This window comes from Malus domestica, chromosome 05, assembly GCF_042453785.1.
Source record: "Malus domestica chromosome 05, GDT2T_hap1".
NCBI classification, from domain to species: domain Eukaryota; kingdom Viridiplantae; phylum Streptophyta; class Magnoliopsida; order Rosales; family Rosaceae; genus Malus; species Malus domestica.
In genome coordinates this window covers 46,476,427-46,492,741 of record NC_091665.1, presented here as the reverse complement: position 1 = coordinate 46,492,741, position 16,315 = coordinate 46,476,427, and the positions used below count along the sequence as shown (strand labels likewise).

The 16,315-nt window shown below is 38.3% G+C and overlaps 6 protein-coding genes, 1 long non-coding RNA gene and 2 other non-coding genes across 12 annotated transcripts in view; 4 read left to right on the top strand and 5 right to left on the bottom strand.

Annotated features, from left to right (window-relative positions):
• Positions 1-16,315, bottom strand: part of LOC103434402 (sister chromatid cohesion protein PDS5 homolog A-like) — a 44,707-nt gene that overhangs the window by 13,645 nt on the left and 14,747 nt on the right. The window lies entirely within an intron of this gene.
• On the top strand, positions 1,837-2,351 carry LOC103408795 (uncharacterized). Its single transcript, XM_008347617.2, has 2 exons — positions 1,837-2,076; positions 2,196-2,351. The coding sequence occupies exons 1-2, from the start codon at positions 1,837-1,839 to the stop codon at positions 2,349-2,351; spliced, it is 396 nt and encodes a 131-aa protein (XP_008345839.1).
• Positions 3,164-3,235, top strand: TRNAT-CGU (transfer RNA threonine (anticodon CGU)). The gene has a single exon. It is a non-coding gene; the product is annotated as a tRNA-Thr (tRNA).
• Positions 3,351-5,881, bottom strand: LOC103408747 (nuclear transcription factor Y subunit B-3-like). The gene is made up of 2 exons (XM_008347572.4): positions 5,689-5,881; positions 3,351-4,290 (listed from the first exon to the last, which is right to left on the bottom strand). The coding sequence occupies exons 1-2, from the start codon at positions 5,756-5,758 to the stop codon at positions 3,485-3,487; spliced, it is 876 nt and encodes a 291-aa protein (XP_008345794.1). The 5' UTR covers positions 5,759-5,881; the 3' UTR covers positions 3,351-3,484.
• LOC103408746 (trihelix transcription factor GTL1-like) lies at positions 6,137-9,066 on the bottom strand. 2 transcript variants are annotated; one of them, XR_003773840.2, is made up of 3 exons: positions 8,339-9,066; positions 6,659-7,722; positions 6,137-6,530 (listed from the first exon to the last, which is right to left on the bottom strand). XR_003773840.2 is itself a non-coding variant. In XM_008347571.4 (2 exons), exons 1-2 carry the CDS (start codon positions 8,584-8,586, stop codon positions 6,732-6,734), a joined length of 1,239 nt encoding a protein of 412 aa, XP_008345793.2. In that variant the 5' UTR covers positions 8,587-9,066; the 3' UTR covers positions 6,554-6,731. The 2 variants fall into 2 exon arrangements, 1 of the variants encoding a protein (XP_008345793.2); XM_008347571.4 differs by lacking the exon at positions 6,137-6,530 and having other exon boundaries at positions 6,554-7,722.
• Positions 8,943-11,424, top strand: LOC139195850 (nudix hydrolase 2-like). Of its 2 annotated transcripts, none has more exons than XM_070821607.1 (7): positions 8,943-9,178; positions 9,264-9,401; positions 9,850-9,924; positions 10,020-10,073; positions 10,169-10,202; positions 10,752-10,862; positions 10,968-11,424. In XM_070821607.1, exons 1-4 carry the CDS (start codon positions 9,089-9,091, stop codon positions 10,071-10,073), a joined length of 357 nt encoding a protein of 118 aa, XP_070677708.1. In that variant the 5' UTR covers positions 8,943-9,088; the 3' UTR covers positions 10,169-10,202; positions 10,752-10,862; positions 10,968-11,424. The 2 variants fall into 2 exon arrangements, with proteins under 2 accessions (XP_070677708.1, XP_070677707.1); XM_070821606.1 differs by having other exon boundaries at positions 10,020-10,096.
• On the top strand, positions 10,968-14,066 carry LOC103408745 (nudix hydrolase 2-like). 2 transcript variants are annotated; one of them, XM_008347569.4, is made up of 8 exons: positions 10,968-11,767; positions 11,839-11,904; positions 12,075-12,215; positions 12,475-12,552; positions 12,649-12,699; positions 12,795-12,829; positions 13,219-13,327; positions 13,669-14,066. In XM_008347569.4, exons 1-8 carry the CDS (start codon positions 11,609-11,611, stop codon positions 13,873-13,875), a joined length of 846 nt encoding a protein of 281 aa, XP_008345791.1. In that variant the 5' UTR covers positions 10,968-11,608; the 3' UTR covers positions 13,876-14,066. The 2 variants fall into 2 exon arrangements, with proteins under 2 accessions (XP_008345791.1, XP_070677706.1); XM_070821605.1 differs by having other exon boundaries at positions 11,506-11,767; positions 11,848-11,904.
• On the bottom strand, positions 14,175-14,248 carry TRNAI-AAU (transfer RNA isoleucine (anticodon AAU)). The gene has a single exon. It is a non-coding gene; the product is annotated as a tRNA-Ile (tRNA).
• Positions 14,949-15,904, bottom strand: LOC103408744 (uncharacterized). Its single transcript, XR_001786678.3, has 3 exons — positions 15,771-15,904; positions 15,506-15,656; positions 14,949-15,367 (listed from the first exon to the last, which is right to left on the bottom strand). It is a non-coding gene; the product is annotated as an uncharacterized lncRNA (long non-coding RNA).

The window sequence follows — 16,315 nt, the reverse complement described above, 5'->3', positions numbered from 1 at the left end:
AAAAAAAAAAAGGCTTTCAAAAAATTTTAATACAACAATGTATTTACAAGAAACTGAAAAATAAGTTAATATCTTACTTACTATCTACAAGGGCTATAACTTAAATTTTTTTTATTTATAAGTAGAAGATGAATATAAGTTATAACTCATAGTAAACTCCAAATGAGCCAGGTACCCTGGATCACTCTTGCAAGAACAATCGTTATGTGCATGTTAGGGTGCATTTACTTGTCTACAAATTTGTGATTAAAGAACTTTTACCATGTACGTGTCATAATTGCTTGTTTTCACCATCTAAATATCATTTATGAACAAAATTAGATTCCTGATAAGTTACACAGTAACTTGATTGTGCTTGTTTAATCACAAAGATAAGCTCTTATGAGTTTTTGATTTGATAAAGTTGTAAAATACCGAAAGAAAAGTAATACAAAAAAATACCAAATCATAGGTAGCAACAAATGGGTGGGGGGAATCAATGCAATGCCAACATCGTAACATGCTTTTGAGCATGGTACTTGAAAGTGGAAAGTTTGATACCTCGTTTGGTCGAAGATACATGGACAGCTGTGTCACAATTGTTAAATTGACGCAGCCGGTCACAATTGTTAAATTGACGCAGCTTGTCGGTTTTCATACGTTTTAATTTGATAGAAAAACTAATTAAAATGATTTAAAATTTTTGAGTTTTAATAAAAAAAATAGAAAGGTCTTGTAAGTGAATAGTACCATAAGTAACTATTTAAAATAAAAATGTCATTTTTCGTTAAAGTAAATAGTATCGAAAGTTTTCCATTAAAACCCCCAATTTTATTCTATATTTTATTTCGGTCTCAATACCATTTAAAAGTGTTCTTATTCTAAAGTATCAAATTCAATGTATTTAGCCACTTAGTACTATGGTTTAGTAATATTCTTATTCACTTGTAAGTGAAAGGTCTTAGGTTCTATTCCCGCCAGAGGCGAATTTGAACCACATTATTGCTAGCGTATTAAGAAGGCTAAACTCACTCCATTCCTTTAATGTAGATAATATCAATGTATTTTAAAAACAGGGTACGGGGTCCTTAATAGACGCTAAACGGACCAAAGGGCTTTTTTCTTTGGAAGTTTTAACAAAAATGGCCTATAACTATTCATTCTTAATTATAAGGACATTTTGTGTATGAAATGTCCATAATGAATCAGGTACTTTTATTTATTTACTCTTATGTCATTATAGCGGGATCTACAAAGATGTTGACATTTCTGTCTGGGAATACATCATTTTATATTATGTTATTAAACTTATGCTAATTTTACGGCTAGCTCTTCAGGCTTCCATCATGTTGTCGATGTTATGCAGTTCTTCTTCTGACAAATTATTCCAATATTGTTCATCGCCTTCTATTAGCTCCGCATCTCTTTCTCTATCTTCTTTCACCTTCCAATATATTTCTGTTGTTTATTCTTTGAAATTTTGGGGCTTTCAATAAGGTTGATGACTGATTATTGTCTTGCTGTAAATATACATCTACACACTGTTTCTGAAAGCTGTCAGCACTATTTCTGAAAACTGCTGAAGGCCACGTGAATCCATATTGTCTTGGTTGCTGCAATGTTTGCCACCTTATATTTGGCATGCAAAATTTTTCTGAAAATGTTGTCTTCATTGCTGAGCAATCTTGTATGGATGTATGAAGGGCATGATTGGTATTTTTGCCAAGTTTTGTCCTGATTGATTAAAGTGAAACTTTTGAGGATGTTTTGGTTAGTTTTCATTTATCTTTTCTTTACGCGGTGAACAAAAGGTGCAGCGAGCCGGGTCATCTGCGGTTGACAGCGTGCAAGGGAGAGATGGGGAATGCATTGAAGAAGCTGCCGGGGTTTCATAATTGGATCATAGAGAAGGAAGATCGATCCTACGTTGAAGCTTTGGAAAACGAGAAGCAAACCAAAATTTACATTGTTGGGGGATTGGTGGATCGTAATCGGTGGAAAGGGATCACCATGAAGAAAGCAGAGGAGCAGGGTATCCAAACGGCCAAACTCCCCATAGCCAACTACTTGAACATGTCCTCTTCCCAACTATTATCTGTCTCTCTTTTACAAAGAACAGAAATATGTCATTCATAATGTGTATATCTTCTTTCGCCGTTTCTCGATCCAGTTGGTCCATAGAGGTTTGAGTTATCAAATTGTTGTTTTGGGAGCAGGTGCTAACTGTGAATCAAGTGACTGAGATACTGCTAAAGTATATGGAAACAAAGGATTGGAAGGAGGCTTTCTTCCAAGTGATTCCTCAAAGAAAAAGGGGATGCCCGGCTGATTCAGATCAGCGATCTAAACAAGCGAATGATGTTAGAAAATGAAGAGAAAGATGAGCAATTTGAAAGCAGAAAGCAGTGTGCTCGGGTCAAGGGCCTTCCGATCGCATGATTTTTTAAGAGAATGCGACTTTCTGTCTATGTTTACGTTGGTGTTTAACATTGCACCACCTATTTTCGGTGTCTTGTTGTAACGGCAGACGACCAATACAAGAATGATAATTGAAATTTCATTACATTTTGTCATTGAAAGTTGAAGGAAGCCTGCTATTTGACATGCAATTTATATGTTCTGCATTCAGCAAGCTCGTAATTCCACCATCCCATAGGCGTACCTACTACTTTTGAATCTGATGGCCGCCCAACCGAAATCCATGGGGTTTATTTTTGCATGAATTAATACATACTCTTGACTCGACTCTCTGTTTTATAATTTATTTATAGAAAAAACACTAGAAGAAAGAAAAGTTGTAAACGACGGCAAGGTGGCAACTGCTTTAGCCATAAAAAAAGGTTGGAGAATTCTGAACGGTATCCAAACAAATTCAAGTATATATGGTTCCTTAACTTGATGATGGCCTCTCCCGTCTCCACATGAAAGTTTCAATTTTTTTTTTTTGAACAGACAATATTATGTGGGCTAACCCTCATAATGGGCTAGTAATAATGTGATTCAAATTCGTCTTTGACGATAATCAAACTTAAAATCTCTCACGTAAAAAGAAATACCACTAGATCATTAACGAATTATTAAGCGTGAACAGATAACAGAAGTAGTTTAAGTTTGTGTATGATGTTTCGCAACAGTTGATCTACAAATGTTAATTATAGAAAAAATTTAAAAAAAAGACCAATTGGCTTCCATAGCATAGTGGTAGTGCGTTCGCTTCGTAAGCGAAAGGTCGCGAGTTCGATCCTCGCTGGGAGCTAATTCCTGTTTATGTTTTTTTTGTGTCCCGACTATCTTTCCAAGGTTTAGACGTAGAGACAATGCCGGATGGAGTGCGGTCATCGATTAAGATTCAAGCAAAAACACCCCAATTAATGCAGACAACTAAAACTTCAGCGTCCTTAATTTTATTACAGTACTACTTGTCGTCGAAGGACCGACCTAACATTACATTATTCAGTTCACCAGTCAGCACTTTGGTGATTTCATTTCATTGCATTTCATGCATTCACACTCCACCACTTGGACCATTTGCACCATTTGCATGTGGTTGATGGTGATCACCATTTGGCATTGCGGCAGAACCACCACCCTGGAGCTGGGTGGACGATCCACATGCTGCTGCAGCAGAAGCAGCATTCACATTATTGTTGGAGACGGACACATTGGACGGCTGCATGTAACCAAAAAGGCCATGGCCATGCTGATGATGAAAAGCAGCCGCAGCAGCCGCCATAGAGTTGCCATAGTACTGGTGGTGATCCATTGCCCTGCTGCTGGTACCACTACTAGTACCCGCCCCCTTTGCCAAGGACTCGCTTCTCATCAAAGAGGTGGTGGAGGACCCACGCTCGCCCTCCATCTCACGGTAGCGGTGCAGGTAGAGGGTGAGTGGCTCAATGTAGTCATCAAAGCCGAGCTTGCTCATGGCCCACAGCACGTCTTCAGCAGTGATGGTCTTGCGCTGCTCACGCTGGCAGCGCTCGTTGGCCTCCCCGGTGATGAAGCTGATGTACTCGGAGACGCACTCTTGGATGGTTTCCTTGGCGTCGTCAGAGATCTTGGCATGTGGGGGAAGGATCTTGCGCATGATTCTTATCACATTGGCTATCGGCATAAAACGGTCTTGCTCTCGCACCATGCAGTCGTTATCATCGGCAGTGCCATTAGTGGTATTGGCATTGGATGAGGGGTTAACGTTGTTGTTGTTGAAAACATTGTTAACGTTGGTGGTGGCCGTAGTCTGTCTCCCAATCCCCATGCTGTATTGGTTCATCTCAGCCAGCCTCACGTTGATATCTGATAGTTTCAGCCCTGCATGGACTCTCAATTAATATGAGTGTACGAATGATCGTGAAAATGGATAATACTTGCAATACGTTTATGTTTGTTTTGGTTCATTAATATTATTTTCATTTGTACAAAAGGCCATGAATATACAGACAGAAAATGAAAAAAAAAAGTCTAAAAACAAATAAAACCTATAGAAGTTTGACTATTTAGTTCCCGCGGTACGTACGTTTATTTTTGGAAGGCAAATTAAGGAGAAGGAATGACGTATTTCAGTATTATATATAACTAGGGTTTTGTCTTTCCTGAATCGATATAAGAATTAAAACTCATGGGAAATTAGAATAATATTGCGGAATACAGGCAGAGACAAGAAGTCTAAGGACAATGATTGTTTGCCCTCCCACTTCTTGTGCCCTCTTGTTTTATATGATCATGGTGAAGCCACGTCAATATTTTATATTGTTATTTTTATAAAGATAATAAAACAAAAATGAATAGTAATATAAAATGTTGATTTGACTTAACCGTGATCACATAAATAAGAGAGCATAAGAGGGCACTGAAAGTGGGAGGGCAGAAAATCCTTGTCCGAAGTCTAAAGCGGGATGGATGAGGAGTGAAGTGGAGTGGGGCCGGGGGATGTGTGATAGTATATGTATATGCATGCATGGAGGCCACTTGTTCGGTATGGAGTCACAGATTGCATGTAAGATGGTTGCCACTTGTAAACTGTTCTCTCTTCTCTAGCTACGAGCCTAAGAGGACGAGATCAGCAATATCTTTTTCAAATGAAAAAAAAAAAATTTCATCGTAAAATTAATTAGTAATAATAAAAGTGACTCAATTAATTAAAAACACATGTAATGTTCATTCTTTCTCAAATGTGAGATTCATAAATACTCTCAACCACAATGCATAATTATCAGATCGTGATTATATATATCAATATATCGAGGAATCTGAACAGATCTATGTATAGATCGACTTTGGAAGGGAGGGAGGAGGTAGGATGTCTGTATGTGATCACTGATCAATTAATTGAAAACAGAATGAAATGATAATTAAATCTTCAAGAATGGAGCTTCGATATATCGAAGGATGAGTACAAAAGAGCCGAAACCTCTCAACTGTATGAAAATGGAATTAGAACTAATTAAAAATTAACTTGTGAAATAAATGATCATCAAATTGGTGCAAGATCTACACAAATGCATGCGTTTCCTTATAAGAGTGTACACCTATAGATAGATTTCAGAGACAGACAGAAGACAGACTATAAACTAACCAAGAGATATACATCTAACGACATGTAATGCAATAGATATATAAAAATAGTGCCACACACACATATATGTCAAAGAAGATTATGTGTGTGTATAGATATATTGTAGGAAATGTGAAATAATACGTAGCTTTTACCAGAAGCAGAGGTTGTGTTTGGGGTGGTTGCGGTCTTTTGGTAGCCATGGAAACCTCCTGATCGTTTCATTATATTTTCCTGCCCTGATCTGCCTTTCTCTCACACTCTCTCAGTCTCACTCTCTCTCTCACTCTCTCACACTCTCCCAACAGTTTTTGAAAGAGGAGAAGACTCGAGTCAAGTTTGAACCAGCTATTGCTTGGCAAGGGTCCACCTTTATACTGCTTTAAAACATAGCCCACGTGGCAATCATAGCGCCGCGTATTCATTTTATTTTTATTTATTTATTTTTAGAGTTCGGTAAAATGGTCCAACACCTCTGAGACGGATCCCTCAAACCGGATCACGTGATTCTTAGTTGGGCCTTTCTTTTCATTTTTTTTTCTTTTGACCCAAATGTAAAAAAGTAGTGGGCTTACGTTCATCAGTCCAATCCAAGACGCGCTCTTCAAATATATAATGTGATTTATTTATTTATTTATTAAAGAAAAGATATACAGTGAACTTAATAATTTAATTTCGTGAAAGAGTACGTCGTAACTCTTAACCCCACGGCCGGCAGGGCGACGATGTCCTTTACACTCTGGTCAGGCAGGGCATGGTTTTGTTTCCCTAAACAGACAAACATCGTGCAGATTACATAAACACCAGCATGGCAAATGGCAGCACCGCCACCGCCACCATTCCTCAACATTCATCACTACTCGAGTGCTGGTATCATAATTAAACATTTGAAGAAAATATGGATCAAGGAATTGGGTCTATTTGGGTGGCTGCGACTGTGTTCGTCTCCCTCTTTCGATTAGCAAAGCAAACACCACGCCTCTGCTAAATGCAAGCCCTTCATACAGTCGCACTAGAAAGTTAATTGTCAATACTCAATGGGATATAAAAAGTTCAATCAAGATACAACAAAATTAACCTTCACTAGAGAGATATAAGATAATTCTCAAGAAGAAAATGACCGACCTAAACATCAATCAAACCACTAATTGATAATATTAGCCATCCATCAAAGAGCAGAGCAGGGGAGCCCCAGCATTCATCTCAACTCATCCCCCTCTCTCTCTCTCTGAAACTTGCCTTCACTTGCATCCCCGTTATCTAAAGCACAAGAGGCTTGAATACCGTCATCACTCCTTTTTTCACTCTTTTGCGCCTGTTTTTCAATCTTGGCCTCATTCTGGTTGCTTGTGAGGTTAAAGCCATTCCCGAAACTTACAAGTCCGCTTTTGTGGAGCAACTCCAATTCATGAAAATATGGACAAAGCTTGGCATTTGCAGAACGTTTACTGTCTGGTCCCATGCACCTTCTGAAATACTTGTTGATGTTTTCCCATTTCTCCCTGCACTTCCTTCCTGACCGGACGTAGCCCATTTCTCCCATCTTAACAGATATCTCCTCCCATATGCGCCCTTTTGGAGTACCTGCGACGTGAAACTTGTGTTCGAAAGCAGCCCACAGCGTTATGAGGGCTTGTACTTCAGCTTCTGGCCATCTTCTATTCGTTGCATCACTACTCACCAACATCAGGTCTCCCTGCATGCCATTGTCTGCCTTTCCATTTCCTTCCACCCGTTGATGATCATAATTAGGTACTACCGATAATGGTATTGGTGCTAGTGCTGGTGCGGGTGCTTGTTCCGGTACTGGTGATGGTGATGGTTGGGGGACTTGATTTTCAGAGCCCAAATAATTCTGGATAAAGGAAATGAGCGCAAGGCTGCGAGATGTCTCTTGGGCTCTTATCTCCTTATCCCTTTTCAGTCTGTCTAACACCTGCTGCTTCCAGGCTTCTTCTCTTGCTAATCTCTCTTTCTCATTCGTTTCTATCACCTCTATCAACTGCTTATGCATCTGCTCATGCTGCTCCATCACTTTCTTCACCAGACTTTCCAGAAAAAGCTCGACCCTTTCAATTTCAAGCCTGTTTCCGCTCCTCACACTTGTCTTTCTCTTCCGTTTCATGGGTTCTTCACCTTGTGCTTTTAAACACTTGTCACGATCATCATCATCATCATCCGCCGATGAACTGAACGAAAATAGACAACAGGCTGTTGAAGTTAAAATGGTAAGGGAATGCTAACTTGGTTGATTAAAACAATATACATTTCAACACCCTGTTAAACTGGTACTAGTTAAAAAAGCAATGTCTTTTTTTAACTGTTTAGGAGACTCTGATCAAACTTCAAATTATGATTAGTAAAATAAACAAAACACTAATCAACCTTCAAATTGCCAACAAGTCACAATCTCACGTCAAAGTTTAATCTCAAAGACAGAAAGGCTCCTAGCTTCCACACTTCACAGTCTAGACCAACCAACCATTATATGTAGGAATATGCAAACCACCAATTATCTTTAAATTTTATGGGTCATTGTATGGGAAAACAATACAATTATTTATCGATGAGAGTAAGTTACTAAACCAAACCATCATCATGTGCTTATATAACACGACATGCCGTATACAAAAACCAGCAGTACACCAAATTAAATTTAACGGACCATAATCCATTAATCTAATTACCCCATTGCTAACACAATTATGATAAAAATAAATAAATAAATAAAGAAACAATCTTTATTTGTTTGGTTAACAAAAAGATTCAAGCTTTGGATTGGAGTTAAAGAAAACAAAGACTGACCTGGACTCGTCCTCCACGTCGTCTCCCGACCCAACTTTGGCCGGACCAACATCCTCCAGCTTTCCTCCGCTGTCCATCGGAGACCTGCCGCCGCTGCCCCTGACAGGACGCAGCTTCTGGGGCGGCGAGGGAACCGCGGGCGTCGGATTCTCGAACACAAGGTCGTATGTGCTCTCAGGGAACGGGGATATGTGCTCTCCAAAGGCGTCCGAGTTCGGTAACTGCCGCCCGCCGGTTAACTCTGCCATAAACGTCACGCCCCCGGGAACGACCACGGTAAAAATGAGAAATTCAATTTCTTTTACATATTTATTTAAAAACAAAAGGAAAAATAAAAAGGAGGTAAAGCCAGGGAAAGATAACAGCGGCGCGGGCGAGGGTTTTTGGGTCGACAACTTGAGAGCGGTGGGTGAAAACGCAGTGAATTTTGGTAAATGGAAAGTAAAATAGAGGTAAAAGGCCCTTTTAAAACTTGAATTTACGGAGGTCTCAATTTTGTCAGTGGAGTCACGTGCCTACTGCGTGATCATCTCACGTGCCACGTGTGTGCCCATTCCTCCCTTCTTTTGTTAATTTTGATCAACAGTGGCCACTGACTCCTCTCCCGCTAATGCGGTAAGATAAGCAACAGCATTTGGTCAGTTCCATACAGACCCTTACGTCGGCGTAGGCGCGGTTCATTGGGATTCTTATAGTAATTTTAAGTTTTAACAAAGCCTTAGTAATACCAAGTTTAAGAAAGAAAAAAATATGCCAAACTTAATATTTGTACAGGGAAAGAAGGGTGTTTGGATCAGATTGCCAATAGAGCGAGTCAATCTTGTTGAAGCTGCGGTCAAGGTCAAGCTCTGTTCATGCTTTTCTTCTTCTTGCTAATGTATATGCATAGATTACTTACGATATATTGGGCAGGAGTGAATTGCAGGAAGGATTCTGGTACCACCATGCAGAGTCTGATTATTTGATGCTCGTGTATTGGATTCCTCAGTCCCCTCATACTCTTCCCACAAATTCAACACACCGTGTCGGAACTGGTGCCTTTCTCATCAATCAAAACAGAGAGGTATATGCATTTTCTATTTCTAACACCCCAGCCGCCATTCACTTTTATCTCAAATGTTCACATAGTGCTTCTTTCATTCACTTTCATTTAATTTACTCAAAGTAAGGGAACTTTTTTATCTTTATGTAGTTATAAATCTATAGTTTCCATCTTGCTCGCTTCATTTGTGTGTGTGTGTGTGTGTGTGTTTATGTTCCTTCCATTGAACAATCATCTGAATAAGTGAATTTTTCATGTCTACATTAATTTTCTGGACTTGCATACTCCTACAATTGGCTTATCATGTCTAAAGAGTTATGTGAGATCCATTTATGTTAATTTTCAGTCAACCATTTTCGGAAGAATGCCGTGTTACTTATAATGCTTGAGACCCGTCACTACATTTATTGTTTTTCATGATCCTCCTGTCGTGACTAAAGCTTTTGGGTTTATAAAATTTCAACAATAGGTGCTAGTAGTCCAAGAAAAGGGTGGACAATATCGTGGGACAGGTGTGTGGAAGCTCCCCACTGGAGTCGATGAGGTGTGTGCATTCCAACAAGCATTGTTTTCCATTCTCAGATCTTCAGAGTTCAGTCTAGTCTAAAACCGTATATTAAAAACTTTATCGTCTCCCAGGGAGAAGATATCTTTGCAGCTGCTGTCCGAGAAGTGAAGGAAGAAACAGGATAAGTAGTTTTCCGACTTACCATTTAGTGAGTGTAAATATTAGCTTGTTAATGCGATTTCTCGTTTCACTTTTTTTGTTATTAATTATGTTGTTTCAGATTGACTCAGAGTTGTGGAAGTTCTCACATTCAGGTATGAATTGTATGAAGTCCTTGTCTATCAATTGAGTGGAGCCATGTGTAAGCTTATAAACTTAAATCTGACTACTTTGTACAATGATTTGCAATTTTTACCTGCGAGCATGAAGCTACATTCCAACTGGTATTTAGGGGGAAGCATGTCGTTCACTCTTATGCACTGCACGATGATAGCAAGATTTTTATGTCTCAGTTCAATCTATAGATAAGAGTTCTATCTTCATTGCATGTGATTGTTTAATCCAACTTTTCTTGGTATTCGTGGATTAACAAGAATTCTTGATTCTCTCCAACAAGAGCTATATTAGGTCATGATACCTTGACTATTGTAGGAATTAAGGACTTCTGAACATTCCTCTGACTGCATTATTTTATCAGACCGAAAAAAAACTGCATTATGTTAGAACATTGACAGACAAATCCCATTGCCTTTCTCCAAGTTTATCGAACGATTCTCATTAACTGTTTCTGATGTTGAGTTCTTGGTTCTTTTCTTCTTTTGTAATGGAAATTATATCCTTCTTACCATTCATGTAATTTGCAGACAGAGTCACAAGTCGTTCTTTGAGAAGTCAGATTTATTCTTTTTGTGCATGCTACGACCGCTCTCTCCTTTGACATCCAGAAGCAGGAACAAGAGATAGAAGCAGCCAAGGTATGAACCCCTTTGTTGAGCTAAAAATGTAGAATGATGTATCATCATTTTTCTTCTCGTTTCCCCATCTGATTAATGTAACCTTTCTGCATTGAGAATATGCAGCTCAACCATTTGTGCAAAAGTACGAGCTTCTAAAGTACATGCACGACATCTGCAAAGCGAAGATTGATGGCACGTATTCGGGATTTTCTCCTCTACCCTCCAGAAGCTATTCTCTTCAAAAGAGCTACCTGTACGTGAATAGCAGTAAGGCACACAAGAGAGAGAGTAAACTGTGATCATCAAGGCCTTTGAAATTCCACTGCATTAAAGATTTTGTATTTTGTACTCTCCTGAACATTTCTTACTGTGTGTCTTTCATCATTTGTAAAATATACCGATAAATTCCGTAAAAACACTGGAAGAGAGTCATAGTCAAATGGAGAATTGCATTGCCTAGAGTGTTGACGATGATGCCTATTTTGTACTGAATAAGTGTTTGTATTGTAGCCGGATTTCTCCATACTCCACAGTTGGGAGTGTAAACGGAAAGGGAATTAAAACAGGCTCACAATCAGCAGCCATCTGTGTTGATTTATTTTTTTATTTTTACTTCCGTTTTTATTTTAATTTCATTGAAAATAAATGTGGAGGAAAATAAGAAGGCTATTTTAGTCATTAAAAACATTATTCGAGTTGGTGTTGGTTGAGGACTTAGGGATGAGGCTCAGCATCGTCGTGGACATCGAACAACAACGTTATCAATGGCCGCTGAAGGTGAAACTAGTTCAGAAAGTCTTGTTCTAAGTGGTATGCATGACCATTACGGAGGTGTCATCGTCCACATCAACGACAATGATCCCATGGATCCTGCCACCTTCCTTTCATTGCTTACCTCTTCTATTGCCCACTGGAAGCTTCAGGTAATTTATTAATTTTACTACGAATTTCAATTTCTTATATATCCAGTTGAACGATTTATAACTGGGTGCAGGGGAAAAAGGGTGTTTGGATCAAGTTGCCTATAGAACGAGTCAATCTTGTTGAAGTTGCAGTCAAGGTCAATCTCCCATTCTAACTTCTGTGATTTATTCATGCTCAATATTTGATTGATTGATTAGTTAATTAATTAAGGTGGTGTTCCTTACATTACATACTTATACGTGTGTGTGTGAAAAAGTACAACTAGTAGTTAATAGATGTTGGGCAGGAACGGATTGGGAATTGCAGGAAGGATTCTGGTACCATCATGCAGAGCCTATGTATTTGATGCTCGTGTATTGGATTCCCCAATCGCCTCACACCCTTCCTTCCAATGCCACCCACCGTGTCGGAATTGGCGCTTTCGTCCTCAACCCCAACACTAGACAGGTATACATACATTCCCTATTCTATGGTACCAACCCCTTTATCAATTGATCATTTTATCCCCCTCTCATGTCAATTTCAAGTTTTTTTGCTTCTCAAAACTCCAAGTTTGAGTTACTCTAGTCTTTAAGATTTTATGTGAGATCCATTTGTTTTATTTCCGAGATGATGCGATGTTTGGAACCTTTCACAACATTTGTTATTCTCCATGACTCTGCTTTAATGGCTGGAACTTTTGGGTTTTGTAAAAATTCAATGGTAGGTGCTAGCAGTCCAAGAAAAGAGCGGGGTTTTACAGGGGACAGGTGTGTGGAAGTTCCCTACTGGAGTTGTAGACGAGGTGTGTGTCTGCGTTCCTGGAAGTTTTGTTTTTTATTGTCACAGCAATGGAGTGTGGTTCAAGTTTAACCAATATATAAAACATTCTCTTGTGAAGGGAGAAGATATCTGTGTAGCTGCTGTGAGAGAAGTCAAAGAAGAAACTGGAGTCAGTATTTACCTTGAATTTACACTTCCTTACATATGAGTGTAAATATTAGATTCCTAAACGGATTTATTCTTCTGTGTTTCCTGTGGTTTCAGATTGACTCGGAGTTCGTCGAAGTTCTAGCATTCAGGTACTTATCGTGTTTTCTTCAGAGAAACTGTGTTGGTGTATGTTTAATCATCAAATCCAGTCTGATTGAGGGACTCACAAGTTAATTAACTAAAAATATGTAGTTTTGGTGAATAATTTACAATCATATAGGACATCTATGATTATGAAACTAATACATGACTACAAAGTTCAAACTTATTTTATAAATTAGGCCATGGTTGTTATTGGGTTTAAAGACTTCTCAATATTCCTGGCTGAATTATGTTAGAACATTGAATGATTAATCTACTCCTTTTTCCTTAAGCTTATTTTATGATTCTCATCGCTCGTTTCTCATGTTTACTTTGTAGTTCCTCTAGCTCTTTGGAATAGTTATAGTATTCATACCATTACTGTTATAATTTGCAGGCAAAGCCACAAGGCATTCTTTGAGAAGTCAGATTTATTTTTTGTGTGCATGATGCGACCCCTTTCCTATGACATCCAAACGCAGGAACATGAGATTGAAGCAGCCCAGGTAATTTTTAGTTAAGGGAGGATAAGACATAAATTTATTTCGATCTTGACAGTGATTAACTCCCCTTTACACATAGATAGGACGAATCTAAACTGTGTATACCTCTTCAAGTCCTTGTCATTTTCTTTCCCAATTTCCCCTGTGAATAAAGTATGTTTACTGATGCGTTGCGCACTGAAACATTTCTATGTTCGTGACTCCGTACAAGTCTGGCGGTGTTGTAAACTTAATTGATGTGCCGCATACATCTTGACTGTGAATTAGAGAAAATGGAGAGATACAGCACCTATAGAAGCTCTTGAATTATATTTACAGTCGTGTGGTGTAATATGGCTTTGCAGTGGATACCATTTGATGAGTACGCAGCCCAACCGTTTGTCCAGAATAACGAGCTTCTGAAATACATCAGTGACATATGCAAAACAAAGATAGATGGGCAGTATTCAGGATTTTCTCCACTACTTGCATCAAGTTTTTATGACCAAAAGGCGAGCTACTTGTACTTGAATAATAGTAGTACGGCGCCCAAGAGAGACGGTGGAGTTTGATCATCTATCGGTCCTGGAAATATCGGAGCAAGGGAATTTATTTTGTAATCCAGAAAATTAATAAACGAATTTTTGCCTTTCGTCTTTGTGAAGTATACACTACACTGATGCAGTGTAACAACCACCATGTAATAAGAACCATGGTTTAATAACAAATTATCTCCGGTCTTTGTCAAGGCTATATTGATAAACTTGTGTTAGCCATCGTCCGTTGAGGATAAGAAAATTACATAAAAAACAACAGGCATGCATATTCATGCTAAAATGAATTTTAAAAAGAAAAACTGTTGATAAGAAGATGGCCCATGCAGGTCTCGAACCTGCGACCTTCGCGTTATTAGCACGACGCTCTAACCAGCTGAGCTAATAGGCCAGACGATCGGATGATTTAGAATAACAATATATAATGAATTTCGAATATACGAAATGGGGTCATTGGCCCGTTGCAAACTTGGAATTATGGTCACGAATTTGCGGGTTATCGTGATGTGATCCATTAAAACATTATTCTCACCGGTGAATAGCACACCTACTTTTTCATCCTCCAAAGGAAACGAGAGGAGGGAAACGAGTGAACTGAATGTCTATACGGCTATACCAATATCATCCAGTTTGCAGGTATTCCTGGACCGGACAAACTTCTCAGATCAATGAATCAATTAGTTAATTATAGCTGTTTTTGGCACATTTTATTTGTGCTCACTCATGTCCAGTTCGAAGTGTTAATCGGTCCCCTATGAAAGCGCGTCCATTGCATACAAAACACGCACTAGAAGAAAAAAGCTCATCTATCACGGTGAATGCTCGTGATAAATTGTAATCCACAACGGGCACTATGCCCGTTAGTAATCTGGATGTGATAAAAAATCTTAGTTTCTACCACAGGCTATGCCTGTTGTCAAACATAATGTAACCACGGATTGTGCCCGTGATAGATTGGAATTTAACATCACGTGTTATGACCGTTGTGAATTATTTATTGACCACAGTTAATGCCCGTTATAAAAAAATTTCCACAAATAAAAAAAATATCTATTTAATAAATATTTATTTAAATATTTATATACTAAATAACCAACAAAATTTCATATTTGTTACAATATAATAAATTACAGAATAACCAAAACCGAAAAAGAAATCAATATGATAATTAGGAAAATTTATACTATTTATTAACAGAAGGTTCTTTGTCAACCAAAATTGCAGAAAATTGTGGTAAGAATCACTTCACTTCAATTCAAATAGATTATGATTATGAATAAATATGTAAAACACAAAATAAAATAAATGAAATGTAAAAGGAGGGAAACTGCACGTCTCCCTTCTTCTCCCCCTTTTCTCTCTGCCTTTATCTCCAAATACATAACTGCTCCACGTTTTCCTCATCACAATAATGTCTCTTTCCCCGAACTCACGTATTTTGCAACCCAAACTGCTTCCATACTTTATAATGTTTAATTCCTTTTCGAACTCTACTGAAGTAAGAGTTAATCTGCAAGTTTCAGTTTGTAAGACATAAAAAGTCCACCCATTGATGCACTCAAGTGGTTAACATTTCATGTAAAATTTAGATAACCCTATATTTGTTATTTGGTATAACTTATGATATGTTGGATCGATGCATGCATACCGCCATGGTGATCTCTGATTGCAGCACAAGGGAGACACATACCCAGCACAAAGGAGGAGGCAAGCATGTCGCCATGGCGACCTCTGATTGCAGGTCGGCTTCTCCAGTCAACAGAGCCTTCCCATTTAGTGATGAGCTGCTGTTCTTGCCCCTACAGTAACCATTACCAAAACTCATGAGGTTTAGGAAAAACCAGGCATGAGAGGAAATAAAGTGTAAGGGATGAAAGAAAAAAAAAAGGATAAAGAAAGAAAGAGGAACCCACCATTTTCTCTCTTGTGAGCCCCTTTTTTTTTCCCATTTGGCGATTCAATTTAATTTGGATCGGATCCCTGGTGCCATAGGATTTTGATTAGAAATAAAAAGGAGCGATTGGAGATTTAAAGAGTTTGTGAAATTTTCAAATCTCAAAGATGTTTGAAATTTCCCAAAAATTTGGTGTCCCGCCTTTTCTAAATATTTTTCATTATGTGTATGATTATACCACACATTATGTCCGTGGTTGATAACAAAAATGCGTTATAGAACTAACAATATTGACCACGAGCATTGTCCGTAGTGGCTTAGTATATTTACAACGTGCAACTGTGCGCGTGGTCATTCACTGTTATTTTACAACGGGCTAAGATTTGTCTGTAATGAAAAATTAACTTTTATAACGTGCTTATTATGCCCGTGGTAAAATTTTATTTTTACAACGAGCTCATAAAGTCCGTGGTAAAATTGTCGTGATAGATGTGTTGTTTTCTTGTAGTGACGATTAGTACTGTGAATATATATCCAAATTAACATTATATATATATATATACT

Coding starts and splice junctions, on each gene's coding strand:
- LOC103408747 (XM_008347572.4), bottom strand. CDS start 5,758: ATGAAACGATCAGGAGGTTTCCATGGCTACCAAAAGACCGCAACCACC. Junction 4,291..5,688: donor AAACACAACCTCTGCTTCTG/GTAAAAGCTACG, acceptor GAGTCCATGCAG/GGCTGAAACTATCAGATATC.
- LOC103408746 (XM_008347571.4), bottom strand. CDS start 8,586: ATGGCAGAGTTAACCGGCGGGCGGCAGTTACCGAACTCGGACGCCTTT. Junction 7,723..8,338: donor GACGTGGAGGACGAGTCCAG/GTCAGTCTTTGT, acceptor ATTTTCGTTCAG/TTCATCGGCGGATGATGATG.
- LOC103408795 (XM_008347617.2), top strand. CDS start 1,837: ATGGGGAATGCATTGAAGAAGCTGCCGGGGTTTCATAATTGGATCATA. Junction 2,077..2,195: donor CCTCTTCCCAACTATTATCT/GTCTCTCTTTTA, acceptor TTTTGGGAGCAG/GTGCTAACTGTGAATCAAGT.
- LOC103408745 (XM_008347569.4), top strand. CDS start 11,609: ATGGCCGCTGAAGGTGAAACTAGTTCAGAAAGTCTTGTTCTAAGTGGT. Junction 12,216..12,474: donor TCAACCCCAACACTAGACAG/GTATACATACAT, acceptor ATTCAATGGTAG/GTGCTAGCAGTCCAAGAAAA. Junction 12,553..12,648: donor CTACTGGAGTTGTAGACGAG/GTGTGTGTCTGC, acceptor TCTCTTGTGAAG/GGAGAAGATATCTGTGTAGC.
- LOC139195850 (XM_070821607.1), top strand. CDS start 9,089: ATGCCAAACTTAATATTTGTACAGGGAAAGAAGGGTGTTTGGATCAGA. Junction 9,179..9,263: donor TTGTTGAAGCTGCGGTCAAG/GTCAAGCTCTGT, acceptor AGTGAATTGCAG/GAAGGATTCTGGTACCACCA. Junction 9,925..10,019: donor TCCCCACTGGAGTCGATGAG/GTGTGTGCATTC, acceptor ATCGTCTCCCAG/GGAGAAGATATCTTTGCAGC.